The sequence below is a fragment of the Varroa destructor genome, unplaced genomic scaffold (assembly GCF_002443255.2).
Source record: "Varroa destructor unplaced genomic scaffold, Vdes_3.0 BEIS01000002.1, whole genome shotgun sequence".
Classification (NCBI taxonomy): domain Eukaryota; kingdom Metazoa; phylum Arthropoda; class Arachnida; order Mesostigmata; family Varroidae; genus Varroa; species Varroa destructor.
Window position 1 is genome coordinate 27,199,607 of NW_019211455.1, and position 19,767 is coordinate 27,219,373.

The following is a 19,767-nucleotide window of genomic DNA, read 5'->3' on the forward strand; positions in this document are numbered from 1 at the left end:
AGATCAAGGTATCTATTAGGTAAACCTATATCTCCTCTATCAAGAGACACAATATACACACCGATATGTTGTAAGTTTACATGCAATTTTCAATTAGTGCCAAATAATAGAGACATGTCACAGATAATCTCATTGCTTATTGCTAATAATCATCACATAGCCCTGTGCTACGATTCGGGATCTGCCGATTGGCCACCAGTGGCATTTGACCAGTCTATTTCTCCGTTTTACAGATCGCGCTCAGTAAAGATTCTATGTTGTTGCGGAATTCCGCCCTTTCGGCTAGTTCACTTTCCAATATTCAACTATTTGAAAGCCCGATCATAGCCGCGCGGTCACGACAACATCTATTATCTCTTCTGCTTCCTGCATTTGTGAGGCGCTCCTGCCCCTTTCGCGACCTCACTGTATGAGATCTACCTGTCTGCCCATATGTATGTGTTGATACTGTTTTGCCACAGCCGTTAATACCAACAACCAATTATCCGGTAGCAACATTTGGCATGCCAACTCGAGAGGGCTGGCCCCCTCTCCTCTGAATAAACTTGTTCTTCCCTTTTTTTCCGGTCTGTTATTGTCTCTCGACCAGTCGCTTACCGATCAGTCAAACGATGTTTTGTATCGGTGCCAAAGGCAACAAGCATCGTCGCGCCACTTACCTAAGCAGATACATTCTTTTTTTGCTAGTGATTGTGTACCCTCGCTGTTGCCGTCGTCGCCCTGTTCACGATTTGGTAGTTAGTGGCTCTTTCTGTCTCTCTTTTATTCGACTCCTCGCGCCACTGTACAAATCTTTAATTTCTACAATCGAGAAGATAAAACCAACAGAATAATGCTTCGAAGTAGCTACGGTGGACTGGGGGCATTCGCGACGTTCATTGTCAAATCGTCTGAGGGCCGCGGATATCGCGGCCATTCTGTTCCTCGATCTTTCGCACTCTCAAAGATTCTTGGCTCTTTCGGCGCTCCTCGCTCGGCATAAGCGCGGTAGCGGCGGCTACCGCAGAGGCCGCGCCAAGAACCTGGCAGATAACGAACCTGCCGCCAAGTAGCAATCGTCTCTACAGCAGACGGACGGTCCTACTGGCCGCAGTAAATGGAACTAAATGCCAGATTGTAATCTCAGTCGAATCAGTGGTTGTATGATGTTAGTATTATTAAAATTTCCACTGACTGGTCCATCCCTCACGAGTGTGGAATAAGATACTGCTTTACGCCTGTCTGCCCTGATACGCATGACACTGACTCTCTCTCTCTCTCTCTCTCTCTCTCTCTCTCTCTCTCTCTCTATTGTTATTGAAATAATATGACCCATTTTTAAGCGATAATTAAAATAATACTATTAAACCAAATTGGAAACGTACACCTTTAATTCTATTCCCCAAAAGCGAACGATTATTCGTGTTAGAGTGAATATAGCGTTAAGCCGTTCCGAAACTTCTAATAGGTGTGAGTGTTCTTTCTCAATTGAAGATTTGAACCGATGACCTTCTGCCGTTTTCCTCATAATCCCATAATTCCGTGGTTTCTTACCGAAAAATTGTGACAAATTATTTTTCATTACGTTGTTAAAGCTGGGTTAGCACCATTAAGGAAATTTTATAGGGACCGAAACAGATGATAATTTAGTCGAGCAAGATTTGGGTTATGCAGGACATGCATACGAAGTACAGCACCTCCATTTTCAAGACGCTCTATCTTAAATTTGAGTGAGGACAATTTCAACTTCCAAATGAAAATGTACACCAACGCCGATTTGACTCGTATTACCTGAGAAGTGGGTCGTTAAACTGGCCGCCATCTAGCTAGACAAACAACCAATAGTTTTTCGGTAACCCTACATATATAATCCTGTTCCTCTTAGACGTATGTTATCTACAGGCTATTTGTGAGCGTCTTACGATAACCGTCGATCCAAGTTATACCTGTGCACTGATGCAAATAATCCAGAATTATAGAACGATGTGGGGTTGCTCGCGATAACTTAATCGGTACACGCCAGTGGCAAGATTATATATCCAACGTTGAGAAATTAAATCAATATGAAGAATTACATTATATTACTGAGCCATACTGAGGTGTCACTTAGGTGGCGATGCTTTTGTGTCCGCGTCCCCCTTATACCCACGTTCTGATGGACAGCTTCAGCTTTTCTTTGAGCGCGTTACATGGTACTACTCATTAAAATGAGATAGTCGCTAATTGAACTACATTTGAAATGAAGGTTTTTCGACACAATCCTAATGGTCTGCCATAGGGCGTGCGAGGTGTTTAGCTCTTCCACAGCCTTTCTAAGAGTGGTTCGGCGATCCTACAACGTCACTTGTCTTGCTTTTTCCATGTTTTCGTCCGTAGTTGCTGTGGTAGATAGCCCAGAACGGAACTCTCCTATCCGTCAGTGAACCGCTGGTATCGTTCACACGCCTGGCATTGGCTCATAGCTTGGCCGCCCAGAAGTTTTCTGCAGCCTTGCACTACTTGTGAGAATTTTTTCCGTTCCTGATCGAAGAGCGATACTCGTCTTTCGGTCCTCCGCTTTCGTCTGCTAAATAAAGGTTACTTCAAAGCAGACATCTCAACACGCTGCAGTGGATAGCAGATAAGCAAACAAGCTATGACCTTACGAATCGGCATTCAGCCAACAAAAGCTAACCGTTCAAGCTCTACCTTGTTACATGGTAACGTTACTCTATACCGAAGATGTGTGATAGGGATTCACAAAGGAAAAAAGCATTTTCGTCTCGGTAATATTATTGCCTATAGTAGTATGACGAGGGCGTCATCGGCTGTTTGTGATGTTTTATTTAATAGCATCAACAAGTCGTCGGCGTCGGGGAGGAGATTAATGCGCTTAGTAAAAGACGGAGACACAGAGGACTATCGCTGGCTATTGTCGATATCGCATTCGTATATAGCAGAGGCCGAATATGACCTATGACTGACTCCGTCGGCGATTTACGGCCAGCCATTCGACGACCCTGTTGATAATCTATTGGCAATTGGACTAGCGGTGTCAGTATTTTAGCGGTGCATTGGCCACAAATAAACTCACCCTCGTTTCCATTTAAATAAATATATATTCGCGATGACTGGTGAGCCAGCTAGTTACCCACCGTTCGCTGTCCACAGCCGCTTCGCATAACCGCAGCTATGGAACCACCACCTATATAGATATAGAGAGAATCATCTCTTTCCAGTACTAATCCTAACTACGAATTGTATTGGATGAGGGTGTACGACTACCGTGGAAATAGTGAAGCCCGCTGCTAAACTAGCGGCCAAGTTGTGGGGACCCCGTCCCGGTTGTAAAATCTAGGACATACACGAACAATATAATAAGGCGAGACAACGAGCAGAAACCGTCCCATACCGAGCGTAAACAATTGGCGGAGCGATACGTGATTTTGAGCCGCCGCAGCTACCCGCGAGGGGTGGGCGACGGGCGTAACTAAACTCTGGAAACGGCCACAGAAGAAAAGGTGAATCTATAATTGCTGCTTAAGTGTACAATAACAATACATAACATCGTGCAACGATGTAAATCATACGGGAACCATCTCGACTCAAGTGAATTTACTGTGCATCAGTTGGCCATGCCGGCAAAAGCCGCCCTACGATAGTTGACCTTTCAGAAACAAAAAACACAAGCCACAAAATAGAATACAAATAATTGAGGAATGTGCATTTTTTATTTTTCGAAAATAGTTTTTTTAAAAAATAAGCCTTTGTCTCATTTTACAGGACGCTATTAAAGAGCCAAAAGATAAATCTGTATATGTGCACGTTTGTAGCGTTGCAGCTTCACGGTGAAAATGCTTGGATGATGCACGACGATAAAAATAATGACAGGAACTGGTAAAGAGACCCGGTGCAAGTAGACGTTAAAGTACAAGTTAGAAGTTGATAGGTTTACGGAACAGCATCGCAAAATTTTTAAGAACTGGCATGAGTGCGGACAATTAGCAAAAAAAGCAAACGTCATTATTAAACGTACACTTTGGACGTCAAATGATTACGTCAAATGGTACGGTCATCGAAGTGTACCAAATCGAAGTCTTGTTGGCCGTAATGTTTGCAGCACAAGTATTATCGTGGCCGATCACCGTCATATTTTGCAATTCCATTCAGACTGCCATTTTACCATTTGGAAGCCGAACGTTCGCGCGTTCTGCAGCTACCGGCAATTTTTACATGTGCTAAGGTCGCTTTATACATGCACTATAACTTGTCCTTCCAACTAGTATTCGTTACTTTTTGATATCATTCTCTCCAAGCTTCGTATCATTGACACTGGTCACATATTAGATGATAACCATATAGCGATTTTTATATGGGGACCATTTTTACCTACCTAGTTGTGTCGTAAAGCTCGATGCAGCGTAATAAAATACAATTAATTGTAGCCTGTGGAATGTCTGTGGACGGTGTTATTATCAGCGCCAAGGCAGAATATATGTATGTGTACCACCAACGTTCGTTTAGCAACGACTAATTGATTTTAATCAATCTGTGAAAATTTAGCGGTGGCCCTGTGTTTCCCCTCCATCTCGGTCTCCGGACCGTTTTGTTCTCTTTCGAAAAAAAGTATCATTCCAGAGCTTGTTGGGGCAAAGCCCCTTTATCCTGCCGATATACTTCGCCACCAGCGTCTAGTGCCACTTGCTCCTGCAGCTGCTGCTGGCGGCCTTAATACCGGTAATGCTTAAGTCTTGCACCGAACATAGGACAGCGTAAATCGCTCCGAGCACGGCTTTTATTTGCTCTTTGTCCACTTACTTCTCGTGGGTCTCGGAGGTCCCCAGCTCAAAGTCCTCGGCCGGAGCTATTCGCGAACTGCACGCTCTTTTAAAATTAAAAGTTTTATCTAGCGCCCAGTTCCCGGTCTTACCATATGACCCGCGACGGATTGTCCCAGTCAAAACCTACCATGGACCATATGCGCTCAAAACGTGTGAAGTAACATAACTTGCTGCAGAGTAAGCTTTGCGAGATGGCCTTGCCTCTTCCGGGACATTCTTATCGTCCGATTGTTTCCCCCCATTGACACTCGATCCATATGATATCCATTTCATTATTCATCCATAGCATTTCTGGGGACGCTAAATATTCTGCTAGGAGAAGAAATCAAGGGACTTCAGTTCGATCCGTACTTTTTAGACCCATTAAAGGTAACACGTTACGTGTCGGACTCATTGTTACTCGTGGACTATCTTTGTGTGTGTGTTTACAGGGATACGAATCAGTATATATATGTATGTTTATGCTACGCCAACTTTACCGCTGTGTGCAGGCATTTGACAAATGCTCTTTTGTTCTTAAGCCATGTTTATGAGCAACCTTTTTCAACCAAACACGTCCATGCATGTTTTCAAGTTGTACTGCAAGTACTCATATATATATATATATATATATATATATATATGAATACATGTAAAGAATTACAAACCTGCTATCTGATTAACAAGCACGTTATACATCTCTTTTAGAATCAGCTGAATGCGCAGATCAAACAACGTTAGATAATTTCAAGTGTTGACGTATCAAGTGCCGTATTTGCGTGCTAGGGGCACGCGTTAATCTGGATTCAAATCCGGACATAGACGCACTTCGTCTCATGCTGTCATCTTATGGAATAGCCTTTTTAACGGCGGTGCCGGACGTAAAACTTGAACGTTTAAGTTGGCTACTTTAGGGTAGTTTCAAAAAGCTAAGAGCCGAGTTAGTTTATGGACGTTTTTTTACTATGTGATATATTGGCGGAAACAAACCTTACATATTAGATGACATTTACTAGTCACGCCATGCAATAAAGCTGCAAACCCCACCTTCAATGCGGTTAAAATACAACCTTCGTTACTTAAACCTGCGAGGATTTATACCTAAGCCAAACAACGGCTGACGGACGATGCGATGGACTGCCATTAGGCATTTGTCTATCCGCAGTTCTGCAAATTAATCTGGTTTTCCGTAAGACCCTTTCACTACGGTTCCTACCTTGTAGCATTTCATACCATGCTGATACCAGCGACAGTAACTTCATCAGCCTTCAAAATAGCACTAGCTGAGTATACAGACATACGCTGATGGGCGGTAGGGCCGACGTTTAATTATTATCATATCTATGCGGATACATATATGAACTATATTGTGAACCGGTTCTATGAAATAACTTGATGCTAAGATTGAACTAGACATTGAAAAACCCATCCAATTGCCACCAGTGAAAATCTGTCATACTATATGCTTGAAGTTAGAAAAACATCGATTGGTATATCATTGTCAGTAGATGGCTAAAGGTTACGTATATATATCGCTTGAGACGATCGAGATCTGGCTATTTGGTATAAACTGTACAATCGTTTACCAACATGGTGGAAGTAGCTTTAAACGTCGCATCGGGCATGAAGTACGAAACAGTTTATCCACAGAATCATAATTGGGGCCATGAAGGAATGATCCATGGTCTTTGCCGTAAGCTCAACTGAGCTTTCCTTTTTTTTTTTTGTCTCAACACTAAATAAACGTTCCTAAATAACAGAGCTCTCGTACGGTTTTGCGTGCGACGAGGAACTACCAAATGACACCGTTTCAATAAGTTGAAAAAGTTAGTGTATATAAATATATTACGCATATAAATTGAGGAAACGATCTACTTCAGATATTGCATCCGATATTGCTATGCGATTTATTACCACTGTTTTTAGTTATATTCTAGTCATCATTGGTAATGAATTGTTCGAATTGGTCGATTTTGGTTTTATCCGTTCTATTATCATTAACTTACTCTCTTCGTTACTAACTTTGTTTGAGTTTAGTCAACTTCTCAGTTTCGTATCTTCCGTTCTCCGCCACCTTCTTCCGTTGATCGTATTTTGTTGCTATAGTACATAAGTTATTTTACACACATTGGGATATCGTCTTGTCGTATAAGTCTATCTGTCTTTATATATTTTCTTTACCTCGCTGCTATATATTTAGTTGGACATCCCAAATGACAACCGGTACTGGCCATCATTACCATATTTATCATTATAATTATCAATTTATGTATTTATATATACTTCTATATAGAAGCGATTAAATTTATATACATGTTTGTTTCTATACAACAGTTAGCCGCTAGCGTCCTATTGTGTAGTTCAGCATCTGTTTCGCTGTCCACATATTACTCATGTATACGCGGTCCATTTCATACTTATCTACTATCTATATATATGTACAAATTATTTTGTGTGACATTTTTTTTCTTTGTGAAATTGAAATAGCACTAGGACTAATGTTTCTCAATAATAATTATAATACTAAGAGATCAATCCCAACAGCTATCACAAGGAACACAGTGAAAATACATATACTACTATCAGAATACATATTCACTGCGGGCTTTCTGTACCCAGACTGGCTCTGCGCATCATTATCATTAGCTTCCCAATAAAACGAATCGTTTACTGACGTCGCCGTATACAGATACTGAAGTCATGAAGTGCTACGAGAGCGATGTGGACGACCGCAGCCGCTCAGAATGGTCGCTCGGAATCAGATTTTTCAGGTCTGATCTTTGGCACAATAATAAAAATGGTGCGTTATTGGTTAGGTATGGACATCGGGGTCGGTAGCTACATCAATTCGAAGAGCCTTAACGAACTAAATTTCATCATTGTTCAATCCTCTATTTACATTCTGTTTCGCGGCGTCGCATTCTCCGCGTCAATTTGCGGAGCCGTACAGCAGTGCCCCAGGAAGGACAAGGATGTGGCTTTTCTTGTACCTTACCACTGTCCCTAATTTTACAACGTTCGATGACAATGGCGCACAGATACTCGTTCGGCCAAGGGTCAGTAGCACATGACTTAGTCCAAAAGTAGAAAATGATATCGTACTACACCCCATTTTTTCAGAGACGAGAACTTCACGCAGTCACCTAGTCGCCATTGATCTGTTTGGTGCGAGGCATTCATCGGATCCAGCTTAGCGGTAAGGGAAGTGCTAACGAGGATAGGGCGGGAAGTTGCGAAGGTAACGATGTAGGTGACCGACTGGAACGCGAGTCACCACCGATAAGTGCGTCAATTGAGAAGTTGGCTGAAGGTTTCAATGGTGGCGACGAAGGCGTTGCTGAAGGGGAGACCGGGGCCGAGGGCGGCGACATCTTCACGTTGATCGGCAGTGGAGGCAGGAGAGGCACCTGCGGAAATAATGGAGGCAGTAACGGGTACGCTGAGGAGATCTGTTGCTGAAGCTGCATCTGCAGCTGGGCTGGCAAGCCGTTCGGTGCTGGTGGCCCGAACGGATGATGCTGTCGAAGGGCGTCAAGAAACATCTGTTCCCGCACAAGCAATGCCTGCTGATCCGGCTGCTGGCGTTTGTAGCGTTTACGTCTCCGCAGGAAGCTGCCATTATCAAACATATCCTCACTGGCTGGATCTAGTGTCCAGTAGTTGCCTTTGCCAGGATTTCCCGGCTCACGGGGAATCTTCATGAAGCAGTCGTTGAGTGACAGGTTATGTCGAATCGAGTTTTGCCACATCGGGTATTTTTCCCTGTAGTACGGAAAGCGGTTCTTGATAAAATCGCAGATGCCGCTAAGTGTCAGCTTGCGTCCGGGCGACTGCAGGATTGCCATTGTGATCAGAGCAATGTATGAATAGGGGGGCTTGACGAGATGCGATTTGTTACCTTTTTGGCCGTCAGCAATATGGCCATCCTTAGACATAGCGAGTTCCTCCTCTTCGTCTGTTACCTGAATGGGCAGTTCGTCATCGGACGAATCGTCATCATATTTATGACTTTCCATATCGATTCCAGCACCGAACTGTCCTTGGTTAAGTTTTTGGGCAAAAGTTAGCAACTGATTAGCGTTAAGCGGGAGCGTTGGCATTTCGGGCTTTGTGTCCATGATAATTACAGCTGCTACTGTCCCTGTATCGACACCTGTTTGCTGTAGACTTCACGTTGACAAAATATTGTGTTATAAAGCCAATAGCTGTTACGTACGTTCAAGCTTGTCCCGTTCACTCCCGCTGACTCAGATAATCTAATTCAAGGTAACCTTCTTGAAGAAAGTAACACTGATAACCGATTTGGAGCACCACTGCGTTTGTCTGTCCGTCGTCCTTGTTGTAGCGACTTATTTTTAATTTTTGTGTTAACTTTATACTTAGAGTTCACACGTTCGTTTTGTTCGTGCTTGGGTTGTTCCCGTTCTTGGAGCCACCATCACACACTCTTCGTTAACACCAATGGTAGTAACGATCGTCGTCGTCGTCTTGGCCAACTCGTCTCGTAGCTATCGCCGAGTAACCAATGCATCCGATTCGTGCCGAGATCGGTCTCCGATTGAATCGCGTTCTTCTCAGCACGGTCGAGTGTATGCGCTCTAGCACCTCCCTCGGCTACCGTGCGGGGCGGAGCCTCTGCCGCCCAGGCTCCTCCCACGAGATACTTTGTTGTTGGCTGAAAATATTTGTCCACCGCAGCAGCGGTACAGCATGGTAGAATGGAGAAGAAACCCGGCTGGCTGGCCACTAGCTCAGCTGTACGCTAACTCAACGGCCTGTCGGTGAATCTCTCAAGCGCTGCTTTCCTCTCTAGACCCCCGTCGCGTTCAGGGGTGCGATGGGGGTGGTACCCTACGTTGGCTTAGATATGTACGGAGACTGCAGGAAGGAGTGCTCTGTAGAGGATAACTGGTAAGATGAAGAGTGTGCAACGATGCCGGAGACCTGCCTGCAAACCAAAGAGTCGCCTGCTTCTGGCGCTACCGCCTGATCGCCTGACGACTGAAGAAACGAGTCGAGCTATGTACTGCGAATATTGCTTCCCGGCCTCGCTCCAGGGCTGGCCTAAGTTAGGCCAGCGGTAGCAGCAGCGGGACAGACTCCCTGACAGGGCTAGCGTCGTGGTATCAGGAAACAAAAAGGGAGAGCGAGACGCTGACACAGGACACAGGCTAGGAACAAGAAGCAGGCAAGAGAGAAGTGCCTGCAGCTCAGGAGCATTGTCGTCATCATCATCGACAGCGCCATCAACAGCAGTAGTAGACAACGGGCCGATTTTTGTGCTATTATTAATGTAGGAATATTGTGATGTTTCATTTGACGATGACAGGGATAACGATGGCGCTACAAGGATGTACATTATGGTAGAGCGAAGGTAGGCTGAATACAAAGCTGCAGCGTTTCCCTTCGTGAGGGCTGGCAGCCTTTTGGATACCTAATGTCCCACTAGGAGCCATTATTGAGGGTACTATGTTGTTGTACTGCGGCGTTAGGGTGCTGTGAGTACACGAACAAAATGAGCTTAGAGAGTTCAGAGCTGTTGGGAATTTTGGGTTTGCAATCGTTAGTGGTGGCGAGAGCAAACAGCAGCAAATGAAGGACAACGTTTTCTTTTGGTTGGGCCTTAATATTATAGCTTCTCTGAGTCGCGCGAGACAAAAACCCCACTGAAACAGACGCATGGCCTCACACATGCACGCACGTGAAACATGAACAAATATATGTATATTTATGCGAGCAGGACAGATAGGCAGATCTTCGGAACGATAGCAGTCGAATGAAGTTTAAGTAAGATCTCTGTTTATGCTCCGCCGACGAACGAATTAGTGGACGGCGAACACGAAAGCGACCGGTCTTTACCGGCACAAACGATATCATGTGCTCTTTAAACGCTTTAGGGAAGCCAGGACTAAGGGAAGGGTGCGACTACACTAACTTTGAAGGCTAAATGTTTGAAGAAACAAGCGACCCAACGAACTAGCCGGCATCGGATGGATCTAGTTCTCTCTAGCGAGGAAAGAATAGTTTGTGAAGCACTCGACACAAACGGTAGCAGCGCCAATAGTGACACCTCGGAGATCCACTTTAGCTGTCGATTTGTATGTACCAGTCACTGTCGCCTGTTATATGCAACGAAGAGGGTGGTAGATTGAAAATATGATTTAAAGGAGTCGTGCTCCTCGTCTCACAGTCACTTACCCGTCCTATTTTCTTGCTGTCTGATCTGACTCACAATCATCAAGCGAGGCAAAGACTGATCTGTAGAGCAAAAATAATAGAAGCACCGACAGCAAAGACTGCACGCATATATATAGCAATAAATTCAAGCCTACGTGGGCAGCTGCCTTGGTCTTTTTGGCTGGGTAACAAGAGTCTCTTTTAGTTACAAACGCAGCAACTGGAAACTACAAACTTAGCTCGGATAAAAGGATCCGTAATGCATTTTAGAATGAAACAATATCATGCAGATCAGGACACTGCACTATTTAGTAGAAATATCTTTTGCTGATTAGTCCGATAGTCCGCGTTTTGGAAATTAAGCCCTTCGCTCACTTACTAGTATCCATAATGTAACGAAGTATCCTTTTGAAGAGTTTAATGCAGCTGTGTATGCTCAAACATCACTTTTGCGATAAGTGCTCATGCAACTTCACTGCTCCTGCAATACCTTACCTCACGGCAGGGCTAATCTGTTTTTAGAGGACGAAACAACATTAACTGGTTGTAAACAATTTAGCTTCTGCCAAATCTGATAATACTATCCATAAATATACCAAAATCGAAGTTGTGTTTTTGATAAAATAGCTCGAATTTATGTCTCCTGTCTGGTATGTCGTACCAGGTACCGTGCGCATCCCATAATAATCCGTGGGAGCATTGGCTAACTAGATAAGAAAGCCGAAGGGACACACGAAGTTCATCTAATTTATGCCTGTGTCTTTATATCGTTAATAATAGTGGTGTGGTAACACAAATCCTATGTATACCCCTCGACTTTTACGTTCGGCATCGCCATTAGCCATTCCATCAGACGGCTGGCTCCTGTCAGCGTGAAACAAACCGTGGGTCTACGCTCGAATTTGAACCTAGACTACGATGTGTGCCCAAACCCAAAGATTAGATGCAGGCAGTAACACAAATTCAGGAACACTCAGGTTAACTTTTACGAAGAAAATGCGAGAAAAGGCCAAATTTAAGTATGGCATCAATATTCCAGTCTATTGATACATCGTCAAATATAACGTTATATAGACCTATTGTTGAACGAATTAAGTTGATAACTAGACAATGAAAAACCACAATGTTATTACTAGTATTTTAAAGACTCGGGCTGCCTATAAGTTGACTATGTCAACCGTAGCGGTACAAGTCCCATCATAACATTGCATAGTATTCTCCGCTTATAGTTAACGTAGCTAACGCATATAGAGGTAGGCCTAATCAGTGCTACCCGTCTGTCAAACTGAAACATCAGCATTGATGTATCTCCACAAATTGTATTAAACATAGGATCTGTAGGGCGCGGATCCGTTAGCTAAAAAATACTGCAATCTATAGCAAAAAGTAAGAGCACGTTAATCCATGAATGACCATCGATGGTAGCTTTTGTCCGACTAAGGCCACTGCCTCTTATTCACATGTCCCCCTACTCTTTTAGCAGGCTGCAACAAGACAGTAGAGTGTCTCGTCCCAAGGGAAGCACTACTTCAGTACCCCATAGTAAGTCTATAAGCGTTTGCTGTGAAGGAGCATTTGCAATGTCTCGTAGAGAAGCGAGGCGGGGCAAACCGAACCAAACTAACCACAGTTCGGACAAGTTTCTTCCGTATTTCTACCCTAGTTCCCCTCAGCCCCCTCCCGTTCCTAGGCTTGCAGTTGTCATTCGCTTGTGGTTGGCCACAAACAGCCTCGGGCCAATTCTCAGTTAGTGCTGCTGATGGTGGTCTCCCGGACACCGTCAACCTTCTGTCAGTAGCCCCCTGTTTGTGGCTTACTAACTGACGCTCACTCCATCGTTCTCAAATCGCTGGCGCCTCCTGTAGACCTATCAGGACCTGTAGCAGTAGCCTGACAAGAATTGTCTACTGCGATTATTGCTTTCGTCGCCTCCGTAGGCACAATCGCTTTGTTGAGTCCACCCATTCGCTGCTCGACAGTCAGTTCGATATTGCTATCATGCAACAGCAGTGTCTTAGAGCAGTCTCAGAGTACTGGTCGTACATCTTGCAAGTAGTTGATGGAAGTGGATGATGCCTACTGCCGTTTACGGAGTTTGTTAGCTGAGCAATAAGCAACAAGCAAACGGCCAGCAGGGAGTGCTGCCGCAGGCTCGAAGGCGTCGGCTCTAGCAGCACCTTCATGAGTCCGGGTTCGCTTTTGTTCCGTGGCTGTTTCAGGACTCACTACCAAGAAAACCGCGAGAATGAGGAAGAGCGATGAGGTTGGTCGGAGGTCGGGATCTGTTCCTGTGGGTGCGCTCGTGCGACTGTGTCTATATGTGTGGCAGCCATTGTGTATGTGTGAGAATGTGTGAAGTGTGCAATCGAAGATTTGTGGACTAAACGAGTGGCGACGGTGCAGGAGCTGGGGATAGGGGATGATGCCATACAAGTGTCTTCGTGGCACTTAGGTTCTTGGAGACAGATTATTGGCTATTGGAACGCACACGATGGGCCCACAAGCCAACCTACCCTGTTGGCCCTTTCATCATGCTCACACTACGAGCTTCTCCTGTCTTAAGCTAGCGACGTTCTCCTGCTACTGACTAGCCTATCGGGATGCCCCTTGCAGTTGCAGGAGGCCCAGGAGACGGGGCATCCAAGTGGCTTGGGGGCCTGACAGACATTGGAGACGTACGAAGACAAACTTCAGGGCCTCGCCTTTGAAGATGGGCCTGACGAAGAAAGCGTGAAGGAAAGGTATTTTAGCCAAGGAAGTTTGGCTGAGGGAAGGGTCATATCTTGGGGAAGATTCCCTTTGTGCGCTGTGGTTGTGATACGAGATAAGATCAAGCTCGCGAAGACTGCAGAAGCGAGGGGTGCTACGCTTCGGAATAGTGTTTCGTAGTGGTGTTGTGAAAAAGGTGAGCTTAGCTCGTACGATGATAATGTAATTAGAGCCATTAGTGGAAGGGGAACTGCATTGCAAAAGGGAATTATATATATATATATATATATATATATAGCGCCTACCCCGAGGGGAAATCCAATTTACTTAGCTTCTGTGTTGGGTAGCTATAACATGCATCCACTAAGGTTCATTATTTTTCGGCTTCATCTGCGAAAGATATGGTAGCAGCAATTGACAATTCTCTTTTTAAAGTAAACAAATACATTAAAAAATAAGGCCACACGTTTAGCCCTACTGCTTTTATGAAATAGATTTCAACATTAAATTACACAAAGGTTTCGAACGTCGTCGGCGATAATCAGATTATCCATATCATGATTTAATGTGATACAGTAACTATTAGCTGTTAATTAAGCTAGGAAAACGTTTCTATATGATAGAAAAGGTTTTGTAAGCGATTTGCTCCTCCTTCATGGGCGGGATACGTATGAAGACCCTGAAAAGAGCTTTAGTCCTTTAGTCAGCAAAATTATACCGATTTGATGTTTGATAGTAGCATCTTTTGAGCGCTGATTAAACTATAATGAGCAGAAAAGCAAATCGGTTCTTTTTGAGCATTACGTCCAGTCCCTGGACAATCCAATGGTAAACAACGGAAAGTATATAAATAAAGCTAAATAAGTAGATATAAGCGTTATTTGTCGCACCAATAGAAAACGGTACGTGTTCACACAAAAGTTTGGGTTTTTTAAAAAATACAGATATTCTTCTCTCCTGATGACTGAAGACTGACCTTAGTGGTATTAAGAGAAACTCCGCTGCTATGTATCCCTCCACATATATTCTCTATACTCGGCATACACTCAATATCTTCGGCGTTGCTAAAGCTCTAATATTTTATGTTTCCGTCTCGATATATTGGAATTTTAAATTAAAAAAATCTTGCAAAGGTATAATAGTTTCGTCATCCGTTATCGATAGCGTGATCCTCACTTCTATTTAAATATGCCTGTTCTTTCTTTCCCCCAGTTTTTACGCTCGCCTCTTTTCACAGTGCTATAATGATTCTACAATATGTCTATTTTGGCGGACGGCAATATTACGTCACCAGTGTGCGGTGGAAAACTCATATTAACGATGATCTTCGGAAGACTATATACTAACGAGCGTGCCTGATTGGTAATGCCGGCCATTATCGCCCGCGCTTCGCGTCATATAGGATGGGCAGACCTCTCCGCTTCGCAACGTCGCTGCGATCTCGCACACAACAATGGCTTCCATTTTGAACCCGCATGTGCCTTATCTGAGCATTCTTTCAATACAACTAATGCGAGAATCAGGCGTAGCTGTGGCGATGGACGAGTCAGGATATATCATTCCGCCGCTCGTCCTAGCAAATCGTTCAAATCTCTTCCGAACGATTTCATAGATCGATCGATCTATCTCCGCTTTTCGCGCAAGCGAAACAAAGAGTAGAGTTAGTTACAGCAGCATCATCATTGATGTAAAAGAGCTGTCCTGGAAGAATGAAGCTAAAAGAGATCGAGTACCGTTCGTGTGGACGATTCATAGCTGCCGTCGCCGTAGACCGAGCGGAACTAAACTCCAAATGTCATAATGTAAAGAAGAGCGAAGATCAACGTAGGATAGTAACAGGCAAATTGTCGCGCAAACATTCAGCAAAGCTTATGTCACAATCATGGTGCTTGAGAAGACACATCTGCAAGCCTATAATCTATGCCAGGTACAAGTATGGTTTCTCTGAGACAGGCTACTGTTCCAATGCAGCCTATTGACGTGGTAGAGGCTATGGGGATAACAACAGTACCAGCAGCGTCTACTTACATTTGACAAACTTCACGGTTGTAATTACGCTGATATAGATGGTGTTCGATACTCTACGCATTGGGCTCGTTGTTTGAAGATCATCTCGCGTTACCGACAAGAAACTCCGAACTGCGCCTTTCCATATGCAATATGAACTCTTATTCGAGATAAAAAGCCAGAATAGAAATTAAGTTAATGATGCGAAATTAAAATATCGTTTTATATTGGAGGCTGGGCCAGGTATTGCGTGTGCTATATGCACAATACTTTTCGATCGATCTAAGATTGCTCCTTAGAGAGACCAACATAACCGTGCCCATAGCCGGGGGCGAAGTATCCCGTCACCAGCTTCTCCTAGCAGGCAACGACCTATAGTCAATCGTAAATCACAGCATGGAACCAAATCACACGTGGCTAAAGCAAGCTTCGTATTGCTTTCTGTTTCGCGTCCACTCAGCGGACGAGCGAACGTAGGATCTTATTCACGAGGGCACGGGCCACAACTTCTCCCCTATTTTGGTCTCCGCTTGTATGTCTGAAGCAGAGGTACGCAGGCGAGCTGCTTAGCCATCTTGGCTGGTCTCTAATTGAAGCGAACACAACTGGGCGTGAAGTCGAGAGCACCAATGGCAAAATTATCCGCGCACTGAGCTAACGGTTGAATCAATAGGACTGTGACGTCGCGCTAAGACGAGGGTCTTTTACGGTAATTATCAATGTGAGACTGCAGAGCACTGAACGTCGCTCGACAGCCATGAACAAGGGGCTAATCAATATCTATCATGGCGATGATGTTGGCAGCAAACGCGACAGGAATAGAAAACAGTATTTGTTCTAAAATGGCGATTGTTAATTAGCAGATGATTTCGAACTACCGCCGGATACCCGAAAGCCATGCTTCTTTAGATATTGAGGTGTTGATTGCTCATGTTAGAGGGCAACACGAAAAGAGGGCAGACGTAGTTAACATAACATCATTGTTAGTTCCAGAAGGGTTGACGTAATGACGGCAGAAGATCACAAGTTGAAAACCGTTTTACGCACTATGACGAGTAGATATGGGTCTAATGTTAAACGACATTTGTTTGCTGTTCAGTTTCAGATAAAGGCTGAAATGCTTACTAAGCTATTGGCAGTTATTTACCGAAAAAACTGGAGCGTACGTCGTAGTCGAGTTGGTTATGCGTGAAAAAAAAGGGCTTACTTTTTAAAATCGCAAGACTTACCACCATAGGGAAACGGACCCTCATAAATTTTGTTGGAGAAAACATACGCTATCTTATAAATGATTTAACAACTTTTAATATATTGCTAATATCGTATAGAGCATATATATATGTAAATTACGAACATTGTACACGTACAGCTATTCTTTTTTGAACATCGAACTTGTTTGAAAGCCTGTTCCGCCACGACGCCTGCACGCTTCACACGGAGAAAAATCACTGGATACCTGGTTAATCTTCGTTCTACAAAAGTAACTAAAAACGAACGGAAACCCAGGCGATGTGAAACGCGTAGTCACAAATTAAAACCATTAGTAACCATTTAAAACAACGAACGGCATCAGTATCAGTCCGCAGGGTCGGGAAATCCACACCCAGATAGATAGGTACTGGCTGGCGCATCCCAGGTGTCGAGGCCAGCAATGCACTGCCAGTGACAGCCACAGCACCAACATTAGGACCAACAGAAGCAGGAACATCCGTATCAGGCATAGAAAGGCCATAAGTCATTTGCGTACAGCACAGGCAACGGCGCTAGCCAATTCTACAGCTGCTTCTGTATCCGACCTGACAACCGCCCACTCCCTTCCGACGGAGTGATGCACACGTACGCTTTCCTTCCGCCGCTGTCTGTTTCTCATTGTGTCGATCACTCTATGTAAGCTTAGCTGCACTAGCGGTTTCAGGTAAAAAAATTCTCAACTCGCTAGCACACATCAAATATACGCCCAGAATGCGTATTGACAGTAGCCCGTAAAGAGCTGGAAAAAAAAAGGCCAGCGTTTCAGCTTTCTTGGCGTTCCTGCGCGAAGCACATCGGCCCTATAACTCAGTCGACAAGCCAGTGTCCATTCAATTGAAGACGAAAGTAGAGTTATGAAAAAAACAAGACGACGCCAGCGCTCGCCACGAAAGACCTGGGCTCGAAACTGAAAGCGGGAGAACGACGCGACCCGTGACTTCTTTTAGCGAAAAATCGTTTTTGTCGCTGTCTTTGCAGCGACAGGTGTCCTCGCTTAGCTCGTTTTTGATGTTTTTGATCTATCATTTCAACGTTACAGCCCCTGCCGTTTCGACCTTTCGAAATATTAGCATTCACACGTTACGCGTAGTCATCCTACAAAACTGTAGAAGCATGAGCAGCGATTCGGCAAGGCACAGATCGCGCTTATTTCGAGTGGAAGGAAAACTAAGTTCGAAGTTGACAAATGGACGGGTAAAATAGCGATGGTTAAGTGCTATACGATATCTCAGAGGCAGTACGCAACAGTATTACAACTGACTGTACAGGAGCACTGACTATAACGAAAAAGATGACATCGTTACCTTTTAAACTGGGATTTTCTTTACTACTATACATTAGAGTCTGATATCTGCGCGACCGGATAAAAAGCGTCCTAGAACTAGGAGTCTTCTCGTTTTTTTCCTATATTCTGACAAGATTTCAGTCAGATTTTTTTAAAAATCAACGATAATGCTAATTTAATAAGTATCTAGCTATATGCGTAGCATAGCTGGCTTTCACTTGAAGCCAGCGTTCTTTCCATAACCTATTGTAGTGACTGTCCTTTGTTGTGAAGCTGCAGTATAACGCGCGTCCTTGGTCGTTCGAAATCCTCATGTTACCTCATGACGCCGAAATTCATGTGAACTTAACAGTAGGTTTGTCCTGAACGAATTTTTGTATCCTCAACAAAATTTTTACAACCCGACCTCTTCTGGAAAGTGGTGACCGGCAACGCCTACAAATTAGTCTGCCCGCAGTGGCAATTCCCAGATGCTTTGAGAATACAGGTTAGGGTTGTTTTGTGATTTACGTGATGGTGCTGTTTCGATTCTATGCTCAACGCCATCAAACGAGTTTTTTTTTTCGTCTGCTTTTGACGAAACGGGGAAGCGATTTTTTAATCATTCACTACACTAAAAGCGTGTGCAGATAGGACAGCGAAAAGACCTTATTAATCTTATACTTCTTGTATCTAATATTTGTGGCCTGTTTCTATAGTTCGACTACAGTGAAAGCATTCTATCCGCAAGATTCTTCCTCCTGGCGGCTCTTTTGAGGGATCAAGGTAGCATGCGTATAAAGCTCATTGCCCGAGTTCTTTCTCTGGAAGCAGACACGTTGCCTGTTTTTCTAAAGCAGGATGTTGTCCTAGCACTGTCCCCTCTGCGGGTATGCATGCCTGTCTCTCTGTCGACAGCCCCGATGCACCCCAATGCGCTGTTCTGATTCGCGTAGAGCTATTGCTACCACTCTCACTGTCGTTATCGACATCGTTAGCCATTTGATTTTTTGTTTTATTGAACAATAAACCGGATTATGGCTTAATGCCGATTGGCCTGCCAGGCTACTTGTTCGTTTAAGGCCAGCTTCCTCTCTCTCTCCGTAGTTCACTAAGTTACTTTTATCCGTCACCCTCTGGCACCCGATGTTGGCACATTTCTGATTCTGGACTTACGGAGCGGCGATACGACTCTGAGCTTTTCTATTCTTTCTACTGTTGTCGCGTCATTAACGGTCGTATCAGAGAAGAAGTGGACGAAATAGGAATGGAGAAGGCTTAACAGAAAAACTGTCTGGAAAAGGTGAACTCGGCCAAAATGTACGAGGCGCACACAAATTCGAGTAGTACGCATTAATACGTACAGACTTACACAGACACCTGTGTTTCAGAGAGGCCAATGTTACAAGCGGCGGAAGATTGTGCAGATCCGCCCGCATTGGCCTGTCTCTCCAAGATGACGTCCGAAACCTCAATCCCCTCTTTTTCGCCAGGGCTGCAGCGGTTCTTTACAGCGCAGCAAACGCGATGCACCCGCTAAAAGCATAACCAGAAATCATGAGGAGTGCTGTGACAAACGGA

At 44.3% G+C, this 19,767-nt stretch overlaps 1 protein-coding gene across 1 annotated transcript; it reads right to left on the bottom strand.

Annotated features, from left to right (window-relative positions):
- Window positions 1-6,610: 6,610 nt before the first annotated feature.
- Window positions 6,611-16,397, bottom strand: LOC111245723 (uncharacterized). The gene has a single exon (XM_022794423.2). The coding sequence runs from the start codon at window positions 8,894-8,896 to the stop codon at window positions 7,955-7,957; it is 942 nt and encodes a 313-aa protein (XP_022650158.1). The 5' UTR covers window positions 8,897-16,397; the 3' UTR covers window positions 6,611-7,954.
- Window positions 16,398-19,767: the final 3,370 nt, after the last annotated feature.